General features: G+C 35.1%; 1 protein-coding gene across 1 annotated transcript in view; it reads left to right on the top strand.

Moving 5' to 3' along the window:
• Positions 1–14,179, top strand: part of CadN (neural cadherin) — a 1,574,690-nt gene that overhangs the window by 613,032 nt on the left and 947,479 nt on the right. The window contains exons 3-9 of the mRNA XM_071591874.1: positions 1,661–1,852; positions 2,449–2,695; positions 3,762–3,978; positions 5,138–5,414; positions 6,131–6,308; positions 10,364–10,676; positions 12,582–12,707. Of these exons, the coding sequence (XP_071447975.1) occupies positions 1,661–1,852; positions 2,449–2,695; positions 3,762–3,978; positions 5,138–5,414; positions 6,131–6,308; positions 10,364–10,676; positions 12,582–12,707 (1,550 nt within the window). The remainder of the gene's footprint in view (positions 1–1,660; positions 1,853–2,448; positions 2,696–3,761; positions 3,979–5,137; positions 5,415–6,130; positions 6,309–10,363; positions 10,677–12,581; positions 12,708–14,179) is intronic.

Below are 14,179 nucleotides of genomic sequence, written 5' to 3'. Positions count from 1 at the left end.
AGTGTGTGTTCAATTAATGCTAACGAAATATCACGTGGATTTTACGGTAGTAGTGTAATACTTTGCAAGGTTTTAATTATCACCTTTCTTAATGCTGACACTGAATTAAATTCTTAAATAAACATACTGTGCAGCGCACATACGTGGTATACGTATCATATTCGTCGTTAATTTGAACCCTAAAGAACGATTTTCGATATAAAACAATACTCGCGTTGAATCCCTTCTCACAATTTATTTGTTTTATCAAAATGTATTTGACCGCAGTGCGCAAGAATTTTATTATATCTACTCATTCCGTTGCGAGCATTTTAGTTCTCTTCGTGCTGATTTTGATAGGTTGAATTTTCTGAATCATTCGGTATAAAATTACTGCTGTGTTTTTTTACTGATTCATTCGTTAAAAGCATTCAAACCTGTCAATGAGAATGGAAAGTATTCCGCAATGATTGATTCACAAGAGGCATACGGAACTCGCGGACAGATCATGGAAAATTAAGAATGCGGTACTCTGTTCTCTCAATGTCGTTTCATCACAAGATAACATACGTCAATATGTTAATCGCGTTTGAAAATTAATTGGTTTTGTATTATCTAAAAGAGGAAGGGTATCAATGAATGGTGATTGCTTTATGCATCAGGGAACTTTAGCACGGCGGTATTTTCGGAGCAGTAGCAATGCTGGAAATAGAATTCAGAATTAGCATAATTAACGAGTCGTAGCTATATTGAAAATGAGTTCGTCGCCTGAAGTCTCACTGGGGTTGGCAATCTTTGCCGCTGTGACTCTGTTTCAACAGGAAACGGCTAGCACTCCATTCAGACACGAAGCAGGTTAAGGTAGCGGAGTAGTTAGTTGGATCGAAGGAGCACCAATTGGTGAAGGCTATCTCGCACCCCGGGTACAATTCAATAAAACCCTTGAACACAGCTTTCCCGTCGCATTCGGAATTTGAAAGCCCAAGCAGATTTAGACAGCTTACCCCATATGTGCGCCAATATATACGCTTCTCACCGAGCCGGAGATTGGATCCCGTGCAGTACCAACGTATTGCTTTGAAACGTTTGTATCACCTGCCATAGCACTCAATTTTCATGCTAATTTCCGTTGAGTGCTCTCATGTTTGTTTTATTGTAGTTTTCTCAGATTATCGGAGAACGGAGAAGAAGTAAGGTGACAGAGACCATTTTTATATGAACAGTGAGGTAAAAAGGACAATGATAAATTGAAGTTACTGTATACAATTCAAATATTAATAATCAAATGAAAAAATATTCTGTTGGGGAGTTACATGCTTGTGTAAATCCACACCATGATTTAATAATATTGCCTGCTTAAATTCAATGCATCATCGGTGACATTTAGCAATCTACATGGCACCCACGTCTTATTTTTAAAAAAATACTCGTCATATATTTTTTGTGTACCAACAATGCGAATTTTATATTGCATATCTAATCTTTCATATAATATCAATACTTTCTAATATCATATACTTTTGAGGGTCTTCATCAATCGTGGAAACCAAAACAATTCGCTGGATGTGCGTGACTTGTATTAATGCCCCGCCATTCGAAGAGATTTAAAGCTACTTATTTGTTTTATTTTGTGATTGCTTCGACACAACTCTCATCAAGCACGATTTCCTCTCAATTACAGACACGGACAATCAGCGGGTGATAATCCACGTGAAAGATGTGAACGATGAGCCGCCTTACTTCATCAACCGACCGCTGCCCATGCAGGCTGTGGTGCAGCTCAACGCCCCACCCAACACGCCCGTCTTCACCCTCCAGGCTCGTGACCCGGACACAGACCATAACATCCACTATTTCATCGTCAGGGACCGAAGTGAGTATTCACTATCTCATGTCGCGCTGCGGCATGTGGCAGCTTTGATGACTAATTAAATCAAGGCTACTTGGACTGCGAACATTTGATGACAAATATCCACTTAGTAATTAATTTTGAATGAGACATTCATTGTTATAACAGGGATATTGTAATGAAGAGGTTATGTAAGACTGAAAAGAAAAATTATATATAAAATTTTGTTTTGAATTATAAAATGATTAGTGGATAATCCGTCTATAATAAATTGGTGAATATTCCTCTAAATTAACAATCAAATTGTGTTAAAATCAACTATGTTCGCAAGGAACTTATTCAAAATGAAAGTTATCCCCTCTAATGGCAATATATTTATGACTGAGTAAAAGTATTAACAGATATTTGAAATGGTGTATTTTTCATTTAAAAAAGAATTGGAGTAATACGTATTTGACAGTGAGAATTATTTCATAATTCGTTCAACGCGTTATGCCAACGCGTCAGCCAACGTTCGCAGGTCATTCCATTCTTGCGAACGTTGGCTGACATGTGAAGCTGACTTCTGTGGCTGGAGAAGGAACCATTTACACAGCCTCAATTTCTTTCTCATGAAACAGCCGGTGGCCGTTTCGAAGTGGACGAAAGGTCCGGCGTGGTGCGAACCAGAGGAACCGACCCATTCCAGTTGGACATGGAGTACGTATTGTACGTCAAGGCCGAGGACCAGAACGGACGCGTGGATGAAAGGCGATTTCAGGCAACACCCGAGGAGCGACTATCAATCGTGGGTGGAAAGAGGGCACCGCAATTTTACATGCCATCGTACGAAGCTGAGATACCTGAAAATCAGAAGAAGGACTCGGAGTAAGTGAACATCAGGACCTTCAGTTGATGCCCCCAATCACTTAGGGACAGAAGTCCCTAATTACTTGATGCCCCGGAAAATAGGGTAAAATTATATCTTTGATTAGCGACTACCATTGTAAAATACCAATTTATTCTGCTGTCGAATATACTGCGTACATGATTTTTATGATTATATATATTGTTGATAGAACGTTTTTTATTTTGTGTTAAATGCACACGAATTTTATGCTTGGCTAAATGTTCTAATAGTTGGCCAATAATGCCCCTTTATAAATGTCAAGATGCAAAAAATATATGATGTATAGATACTTACAGAGGAAAAATTTTGTGAAAAATCACAAAATATTCGTTTCACTTAATGTGCTTCTCAATCAAATGAATAGAACTACTGATATTGAGTGTATTATTTAATTTGCACTTGAAAATATGTGATGTGACGAGAGATGCGTATCTTTTTGCCTTTGTTTACCGTTAATACACCGTAGAGAGAATATAAATTAGTGCTTTGTGCATTGGTTTGACGTTTTAATTATTTTTCCCCTCGTTTTTGCTGATGATTTTTGATTCCTATCGAGGTATCTTTATACATTTTGTAACAGTTTTCATTTGATCATTGACCGAGTCCGGCGTCTGCAATAAATCTGTCCTTTAAAGTTTTCATTCTGTGCATGAAGTTGTAAAAACATAGGAAAAAATGGTGAAATATATACTATCAGAGTAGATGGTGGCAGATATTATAACCAAGAACCTTAATGGTCCTAAGCATAAAAGAAGGGTTAATAATTTTGAAAGTGATTTCAAATTAATTTTTGTGTTGATTTACTATGAAGAGCTCTAAACTACTACTTTGTTAATTGGTTTGAATTCTATGCTGATGTTATTTTTGATACACAAAACTCTTTTCTTCATGATTTGTGATATCTGCCCCATTATGCATAAGATGTTTTGCGAATCTGTCAATCACTGGCAGAGTTGCTTGTCTGTGATACATCTGTTCTGTATGATTACTGCTCATTCATAATACTATCCATTATTTACTCACTTCTGCTCTGTTATATTTCAGCATCATCTCAGTGAAAGCCAAGTCATTTGCTGATCGAGATATTCGTTATACACTGAAAGCACAAGGACAGGGTGCAGGGACATTCAATATTGGACCCACCTCAGGAATTGTCAAATTGGCTAAGGAGCTTGACTTTGAGGATCTCAGACAACCACATGTGTACTCACTCATAGTAACAGCGACTGAAGATTCTGGTGGTTTTTCAACATCTGTTGAGGTATTGTTATAAATATAATGTCCATTTTAGATAAATCATGGTAAATTGTTTAAAAACATAAATAGAGAGAAAACCGGACAGGTTTCAATTTTAGATTATTATGTATGATAGTCATATTATAAAATCAACTTATAAAACCTAATTAAGGTGTATTAAAGTTTATCCTAGCCAATTTCAGTGCCTAAGTCAATTTATTCTAAGCTTCTCTTTAGTTTTTCTTACCAATGCTAAATTAACATTGGTTCTTTCAATTGAAGCATTCATATTCCCTGAGCTTGTCAGGACACTTTTTCTTTCCAAATAATTAGGAATTTATTGTCATTCATTTTTAAAGACCTTAAAAATATATAATTTCATATTGGAGAGGTATCATATTTAGTACTTGTGATTTCCACTGTAATATTTTTATTCTGTTGACTCAGGTTTTGATGCTTCATGTGAAGATGACACAGAAGTGTCAAAACTCAGATTGGGTGATTAAAAATAGAATAGTAGAAATTGTTCGGGTTAAATATCATTTTCATTCAATATGTAAAATATCCACAACGTTAAGCTGGAAACTATGTTGTTCTAATGTCATATTTCACACTTCAAATGCTTCACTGTGTACCTTAATATCTTCTTGAAAACTCGTGAAATAAGTCATACTGAATAATTTAGGGAGAAAACATGTATATAGATAAAATTCAATTCAAATTATATGCTATGTAAGATCCATCTACCTCTTTTTTAAGTATAAGTACATGATGCAGCTCCATAAGATTTATATTACACAATAAAAATGCAGAACATACTGTATGTTAGACCTTGTCAAATGTCTCTTTATTCTCAACATCATTTATGTCAGTAATTAAATACTAAATACATTTTTAATTCAACCTTGAAGTAAAGAATTCATTAAACTCAAATGCTGCATTTTGATGACATAATCGTTGGCCATTCCTGTAATTTTCATTTTCTGTGTGAGAAAGGTATTTGATTAAATCGTTTTCGGTATATTTTCAATGAATTAAAGGCAGAATTTTTATTCAGGATATGAGAATGCATAATTCATTGGTATAATGTGTATGATTTAGGACTATGGAAATGATAAAATTCAACCATAAATAATATGGCAAACATTAGCTGTTATTACTAATAAATTTCATTTCTCTTGCAGCTCACCATTAGGGTAACTGATGTAAATGATAATGCTCCGAAATTTGAACTTCCCGATTACCAAGCCCATAATGTTGATGAGGACATTCCAATAGGAACATCAGTTCTTCGTGTTCGTGCCACAGATGCTGATTCTGGAGCTAATGCTGAAATAGAGTATTTGGTGTCAGATGATCATTTTAGTGTAGATGCTGCTGGGGTCATTAGCAATGACAGGCAACTTGATGCTGACAACAATAATGCCTACTATGAATTTGTTGTTACTGCAATGGACAAAGGTAATTTTAATAGTATCTTTGCAAAAATCAGTTATTTTCTACTTCTGTAATTAGGATATGTTAAAAATGGAATTTACAATAGATCCAAAAGTATAAAGAGTAATCAAGGAATATGTGAAAATGATGCATTTTAGATAACCTCGAGTTCCTAATAAGTAGGACATTGTATTATTCCCCAATGAGGAAAGGATTAAGACAATCACTTATTTTATATATTGGGTTAACTTGGAAAACGTTCCCGCATAAATATCATCTTTAAATTAATTATGGTTGCTGGCAAGTGTTTGACGCTTATTTAAGAGATTGTGTAAAACTTAAGCATTGCCTTAAGAATAATTGAGACAAAATTTTTTCTGTGTCTGACAATTACCATATTAATTGAAGCGAATTGATTTTTCATCAAAACCAGTTTTCAAATCCACCTCCCATTAAAAATTGGTTGTTGAAGTAAAATTTTGAAGATAAATTAAAACATTCAATTAATGCATGAACCTAAAAATTCACTCCGCATTGACAATAATTTAGGCACTATGATGGCCAAACTTCATTCACTTATCATGTTGTTTTCATACTCAGTTAAATGGTGAAATGATGTGAAAAATTATTTTATTTTTCAATTATTTTCAAGATACATGTTTTATTTCATAAGTTTAAAAAATTTCTATCATTTGAAATAATGTAAGTTTACATGCTAATGCGGTTGATTTTTTTTATAGGTGAACCTGCCAAGACTGGAACTGCAACTGTTCGTATCTACACTAAAAATAAGAATGACGAAGAGCCAAAATTTTCTCAGCAAGTGTACACGCCAAATGTGGATGAAAATGCTGGCCCTAACACTTTAGTCACCACTGTTGTAGCATCTGACAAAGATGGAGACAATGTCCGATTTGGGTAAGTAGAGCATCTAACTTTAATCCTTTTTTTGTCTCTCAATTATTATTATTACTTTTTATTTGCCCAGAGATCACAATACAAAAATACCAGGTAGGTGGTGTATGTACATGATATAAGGCACGTCTAAAAGGAGCAAAGACACAGGCTCAATTAAGATACATAAAAGAAATGATGCTGATAGTTACATAAATGTTTGGCACAAATGAATGAACATAGGCTGTAACATGCACATGCAATATCAAATTCAGAAAAATCATTGATCACCAACATGAATCAGACCATGACCATTGCTAGAAACTAAAAGTATGAACTTACTGGTCGGAAATATTGTTGAGATATTCGTCAACTGAGTAGATCAAATTGCACTGTAGATATCTTTTTAATTTATGCTTGAATGCAGCAGTTCCCTTTGTATCCTTGATACTTTTGGGTAGTTTGTTATATAATCTGATGCCCAATGTCTGCCTGACAGTATTTAACTGGGAACTTAATGAATATAGGAGAGAGAAAGACTAAATGCTGTGTAAAAATGGTAAAAAATTAGGTTTCAGTGAGGGTATACCTTCAATATTTACTGCTGCAGGCTGTAGATTATATAAGATGGATTTTAAATTATATATATGATGCAAATTGACATCATATTAAATTTCATTACCATGCTTAAAACATAAACACATGTGATACCAAGTATAATGCCTATTTCTGAAAGTGTCCTAGTGCTGCCAGCTATAGTGGTGGTGTCATGTCACAATATCAATACATTGATACCAGCCCTAAAAATCCCCATTTATGTCAAACAATCACTTCAATGCCTTGGCATATAAATAACATTGTCCATGCTGATGGTTGTTATCTGACCGACTGCTACCTTAGGCTAGGCTATCTTATCTCCCCTGTATCGGCACCATTCACATTTGGGGTCACAGGGTTAAGTTGATAAATATTTCATGGGTATATTTTCTCTCAGGAAATTTTTATATTAGATCATTCTTAACTCTTAAATTGCCCATCTAATAGTTGGGAGCCTCAAATTTACATTATATGATGTTATGGTGAATCATGGCAGCATGAGACTTGGGAATATACAATGTGTTATACAATATGTTATGCCTTAACTTTGCTTAACAATCACCTTAGCTGCACCTTAGATTATCACCGTTTCACTATATTCAAATGAATGGCATGATTTCCTGGAATCTACGAGGGTCATCCGGAAAGTAGTACCCGTTCGTGAAATAAAGACACAAAAGTAAATATTAACAAACATAAAAAATTTTATTTGAAAGAGGATACTTTAAACTACTTCTCAACATAATCTCCAAGCAAATTAAGGCATTTGTCATAACGTGTGACAAGTTTCTGTATTCCTGCTGCATAGTCCTTCGCCGCCAGCTCATTGAGATACGCGAGGGACCCATCTTGCACAAATTTTTGCATAATGCAGATGGTGTTTAACAATTTCATGAACAATTGTTCGAGAAACATTGGGAAAATGCTCACAGATGTCATCAATTGTGACGCGCCGATCGTTCCTCACGAATTCGTCAACTGAGCTCACCAGTTGGTCTGTAATGACAGACGGTCTCTCCGAACGCTCATCGTCGTGTGTGTTCCCCCTCCCCATGTTGAAGTTGCGACACCACCGCCGAACAGACGACTCGTCCATTACATTGTCTCCATACACCTCCTTTAATTGGCGATGAATATCACATGGGCGAACGTTTCTTGCATTGAGGAATTTAATCACTGCCCTCACTTCACAACTGGCGGCGTTCTCAATTTTTTTAAACATTGTAAACAATCACAGAAACAACACAGGCAATGCTAGCGTCACGCAACTTGGCTCAGAGAAGGCAGACAAGCCACTGAAGCTATCTGACCTCGTCCAGCGGCTACTCGCGTCGTCAGCACTTCATGCGGCACGAACGGGTACTACTTTCCGGATGACCCTCGTATTTCATAATAGACATTCACCTTTTTCTTTTTATCTTCAGTTTTCCCAATACTTTCTCTTCCCCATTGGGTCATTGGCACCTTTGACTGGTTGATTTCCTCTCAGTTTCCTACTCACTAATATTTGTCCTGGTGATACAGATGACTCTGATTTAAGTGAAATTACTTTTATATTACTTCAATAGATGTGGACCAAGTTTTTGTTTAAACCATTGCTTTTTGTCGAATGTGAACTATTATGACTAGATCTACCCCAAAGTCTGCAAAATGTCCTCAAGTGAATTTAATGGCATTTAGTAATTTTTAAGTTTCTTAAGTATCATTCCGTAATTTTTAAGTATCTCTCGTGCAGGCATAGAATATTTCTCTCAAAGCATGGATCTGGCCACTTCTTTTGGCCCAAAAATACCTGACTCAAATATTTGACCCTCATCATTTTTTTGGGGATATATCTAATTAGATGTCATTCCACACCCCATTGGCTTGTGTACATATACGAGTAGTGTGCATCTTCGTTTTGCAAGGTCCTTTGGATTTTGTCTGTGATACATTTGAAAGCACCATGACTGAAATAAACTCCAATTTCATCCCACCTTAATGAGTTTCCTCGGGTCATAGATTTTTAGCCAACTTATAAAACATTTGAAAACAGAATTGCATAAAAAGAGATCATTGTATTTTGGTTTTCTGTGAACTTTTTGATGTCTTATGACCTCGTGAAAATGCATAATTTCGTATTCAACAAAGATTTAAATGCTCCAATCATTTTGACTCAGGTCACTATCCTCACCTACACAGTCTGAGATATGCAAGATTCTGATATGTCATAAGTTCATTAGCTATTTACCCCTCCAGTCAACTCTTATTTTCATCAAAACATTCATTAACTAGTTTACTCTGTAGAATGCCTTCTCAAAATCCACAAAACATACACATCGATCTTGGTTGTACTCTTTGTTTCTTACTAAAAGTGACCTTATTACTATGGGATCACATGTGCCTATCCCCCTTATAAACCCTAACAGATCTTTTTCTAAGTCTGCATGTATCATTGGTCATCCTAAGAATTACCTTTGCTGCATATGAAATCAAAATTTTGGTCCAATAATCCTTAAATACTGCTTCTTTTATTTTTTTGGAAAGAGTCATAATTTTAACTGTCAAAATCATGTGGCTAAACTCCTCCTTGTTAAATGCTACAAATTAGCTCATAAAAAGTCTCCCTTTCATTTTTCCTAACTTTTCAGAAACCTTTTAATGAAATTGAAACATCTACTGATGAAAATACAATATTTTTTCTTCATTTTTTAAACCATTAAGCCTGCTGACCACTGCCAATTATCACTTTTCCCTTTCTTTATACTTATAAGGCATTTACCAACAGAATTTATAAAATTGATGCAAAACTTTATATGTAGTCACAGTAAAGTAATTGGAATCATATCACATGTAATTTGGAAGCTATTGGGACACGAAATACTAATATGTCTTTCTCTTCGCTTGAATGTTTCCTGTGCCAGGCAACTGCCAAAAAATCATATTTTGTAAGACAAGCTAAAGAACCACTGATAATTTACTTAAGACAAACTAGAGACATCCTTAGTAGGTTGTTTAGTGTGTTTCTGCTTAGAAATTGGGGGATTATCTATTAAATTGGAAAGGTTTTGAAGAAATTTGAGAAATAATTACACATTATCAAAGGTAAAAAATGAGAAACAGAGGAAAATATTTGTTAAAACCTTAACCAAAGTGATATCAAATCTGTGGAAATGGGAAGGAAGTTTGTGTGTATTTTGAAGTATCAAAATCATTAACATGAATTTACTGAGGATAAGCAAAATTGGACAAAGAAATATTTTTCACCTGGAATTAAAAAAAGTTCCATTTCTTTTTTAATTAACAACATTTTATTAACGTTCTAAATGAGTTTTGATCCAATGTAACTATCATAGTATTGTTTCTTATGCTTTAATTACTCCTTTTTCATTGGCTCAATAATATTGAAACTTTAAACCTAATACTTTTCAAATTGCTTGAAAAGGCCCTAGTGACATGGCGAATTAACTAATTCAACCTTTATCTTTTCCTCCTGACACTAGTTTTGTTGGTGGTGGCACAAGTGGTGGTCCTGGAACATCTTCTGCTGGCCAGTTTGCCATTGAGGAAGTCACTGGTGTCATTCGTCTTCATGGTCGAGCAACATCCCTTGATAGGGACAAGTATGAATTGAATGTTACAGCTACTGATGATGGTTCCTGCTGCCCAGGAGGTGACACAACCCTCCACACATCAACGGCTGTTGTAGTGGTCTTTATCACTGATGTTAATGACAACAAGCCTGTCTTTAAGGAGTGTGGCACATACTACCCGAAAGTAGAGGAAGGTGCTCCTAATGGTAGTCCAGTAATTAAGGTATGTCATGTATATTATGTCTCAGTCCTACTTGTATCAAATAGGGAGTGTTGAAATATGAACTTTAATTCATAAAATATCCCTTTGCTTAAACTTTTTCATCCAGAGCTCACATTACTGTGAGGACAGGAGATGAGAAAGTATTTGCATTGTTAAAGGCTATCATTCCATGTGAAATGATCGCAGTGCAAATTGATTTTGCTGACCATTTTATGAAAGTTCATCTGGAGTCAAAGAAATTGCTTGATTTTAATATATATACCAATGGACAGGATAAAACTTCTTTGAGCACCAGGCATCTCCTATTTTCCCATAGTAAAGGCTTTGCAGTACACATAAAAACATCTAATGAAGGCTAATGAATATATTGTGTACCAATTTAAAACAAATCATTCAATTGATGCTGGCGTTTCATTTGAAAGTTCCTTTTTTCCCTGTGAAATATATTGACTTGGAAGGATTCTCCTAGTTGAATGTTAATTCATTTAATGAAAGGGGTCTGATTTGGCATCATGACTACTGTAGCATTGCCCAATTGTACAAATTACTTCATTGGATGCTATGCAGCCCTTGAAATAGTCAAAATTAGCTAGGGAGGGATGGGCCTGCCAAGGAAATATAAGGATGTGAGGTTTGGTTTCTTTCAATGTTATTGTCTGTTTGCATATTTATTGATTGAAGTGATAGGTAAGGTCCATGAACAGAGGATTTAATTTTTGGATTACTTTTTTAATGTTTAGTGTTAATTTATGAGCAGGAAATAAAATATTGAGTACTTTATTGAGCTCTTCAACTTTAAAACAAGTTGAAAATTTTTATGTTAAAAAAGGAAAATAATATATTAATATTGAACAGCATGTGGAATATATACCCAGTATATAAATATAATGTTATGGAGAGGAGTAATCATTTTGAGAAAGGGACATTGTGGCAGCTGAGCAAGTCGGTTCATAGCCAGCATAATTGCCATTTATTGATCCAGTTGATTTTTCTACTCCTTTTCTATATTTCGGCATCCTCAGCCCACCATGGTACAATTACTTATGGGTTGGAATTTCTTTGCTCTAGGGTGACAGAATAAAGAAAAAAATTATTATCCATTAGTTTCGAGACTGTTAAACTTTGGAGGAAATTCAGATAGCCGTGAAATTTAAAATAGGTACTTACCTATGCATACATCATGTTCAGTCCAGGGGTGGCATATGCCAGGATCACCTTTGGCAGACCATAATGATCATTACACTGAGAGATTGGTACCCAGCTAATACTAACAACATTCGTAAATGGCCCAAGCTGTTTTTAATGTGCTAATATTTCAGGATATGTTTTCTGAAGTTAACATTCCAATTATAATATATTTAATTATGCTTTTGTGTACATGGTATTGTGATGTTAAGTATGAACACCCAGCATTGCTTAATCACCTGATATGTAAATCATACTAATGTCTTTTGCACAATTAAAACTGAACATTAAAAATTACTTTTCTTTATTTTTATGCTAATCAATTGTGCAAAAATTATGTTTTCATAATTTTGTCAACATTTTCATTTATTTATACGTGTTAGGAACCAAAAGATATATTTTTATTTAAATTACTGACACTTGAAGTTTGCCTACCTAGCTGAAGGTTTCCAAATGTTGCTTACTTCTGTAGCCCTTAATATTAAATGCTGATTTTGAAGTATCAGTGCTGGAAATATTTTACATAAATGTAGCAAATTTATTCTAAAATTATGTTTTGAACCTCATTTATAATTGCTAATTAGTAAAAGTAACAATAAATGGGCTGTCAGAGATTAAATCGCTGGGACAAATAGTTTGGAACTGAATTGGATTTTATTGGCCCTTTTGTTATGCTTTATAAAACGGTTTGTAGTTTAAATTCTTTCATAATTTTTTCAGGTCCATGCCACTGATGAAGATAAAGGAGTCAATGGGCAGGTGAAATATTCAATTGTGCAACAACCAAATCAAAAGGGAACAAAATTTACAGTTGACGAGGAAACCGGAGAAGTTTCTACAAACAAGGTAGGTTCCCATACTCCTTAACCTATCTTTCAGTTAAGCATGTTAATTCATGGTTAACATTCTAATAATTAAAATAATATATTTAGGACAGGACATATACATATTAGAGTAAGCCAGTTCGAGGGATAGACACTGACTAGTTGTAAGCCTGGCTGTGGTTGTAAGCCATTTAAAAAATGACTGACAATTGATAACCTTGTGATAGCTTTTCCTGAGTGTTATATTTCATCTGGAATTAAAAAAAAACATCATGGAAAATAGATTGTACGCTGTGAATCACCTGAATGAAAAATCACTACTTTTAAGTAACAAGTCACAATAAACTTTTTCAATAATTGATCTTAAAAAATTTGCAGATGTGATGTCCGATTTGGATGTCCTCTAAAGATTCTTGAAATTTAGATGAAAAATGCAAATTCATTTTGGCTGAACCTTAGATGCCATATCTGTCATTAGAGAGGCTGTATGCAACTAATTTGTCTTCATCCATACGATAGACTGGCAACGGCTGGGTCTTTTGGGGCTGGTGAGGGTTATTGGTTGGGCAGAGGGTGCTTTTTTGAAGAGAGTAGTTTGTGTTTTGGGTTGTAAAATGATCAGTGGTACTTATAGTATTTAGTGGCTGTGATTCAGCCCAGCACCTTGGAATACTTGGTGCAGCCAGATTTATGCATGTTGGTGTAATGAACTTGGGGTATAGAGAATAGGAATGGGAAGGACCAGGGTGACACATTTTTTAGGAAAATTTTGGCCGTTAAATTGCCTGTTCTAGGGTTTGGTGCTTTTTGCTTTTAAGAGATACATGAGTTGCGTGAAGATAGATGGTATTCTTGGAGGAGCAGTAACCATTTTTGTTGATTTGTATTGGGAAGGTTGTGGTGAAGTGGTTTAAATAGAGAGAGGTTTTGATAAGGGGCACAATTTGCACTCTGGGTGCTGGTATGGGTGTGATTGAGGAGGAGTGGGTTGAGTGCGTGGTTGGCAATGCTGTTCCAGGTAAAAGGACCTCTCACAGGTAGCTGGGGTAGTGACAAATAACCAAGTTACATTTATTTATTAGGTCAGAGATGGCTTTATTGTTTGCAATAATGAATCATGGTGAACTTAAATGATATTGCTGGAACCTGGGAATTATGTAGTACAAAAATTGATGTTTAGTTCAGGCCATTTTTTGAGAGGATGAGAGATGAGATGAGAGGATGGTTGCAAGATATGTTTAATTAGTAAATTGCTTGAGTGTAAACATTTTGTAAGGACTAAGGTAGATAGGTCGGTTGGGTAAGTATATTTCCAACTCCTTAGTTGAGTTATAGATTCTATGGTCATGGGCATACTTTAAGAGGGTCAATGGGATGGACCTTTTTATGTGTGGGGGATGGTAGCTATTGTAGTGTAGGTATGCATATTTTTTGGTAGGTTTATGTGTATACATGAACATGGTGAATTACCTATTAGTAAGATGTGATGTTTAT

The sequence above is a fragment of the Hetaerina americana genome, unplaced genomic scaffold (genome assembly GCF_022747635.1).
Source record: "Hetaerina americana unplaced genomic scaffold, ioHetAmer1.1.p SCAF_5, whole genome shotgun sequence".
Taxonomy (NCBI): domain Eukaryota; kingdom Metazoa; phylum Arthropoda; class Insecta; order Odonata; family Calopterygidae; genus Hetaerina; species Hetaerina americana.
Note: the sequence above shows the minus strand (reverse complement) of the source record. Positions and strands in the feature narration are given on the sequence as shown.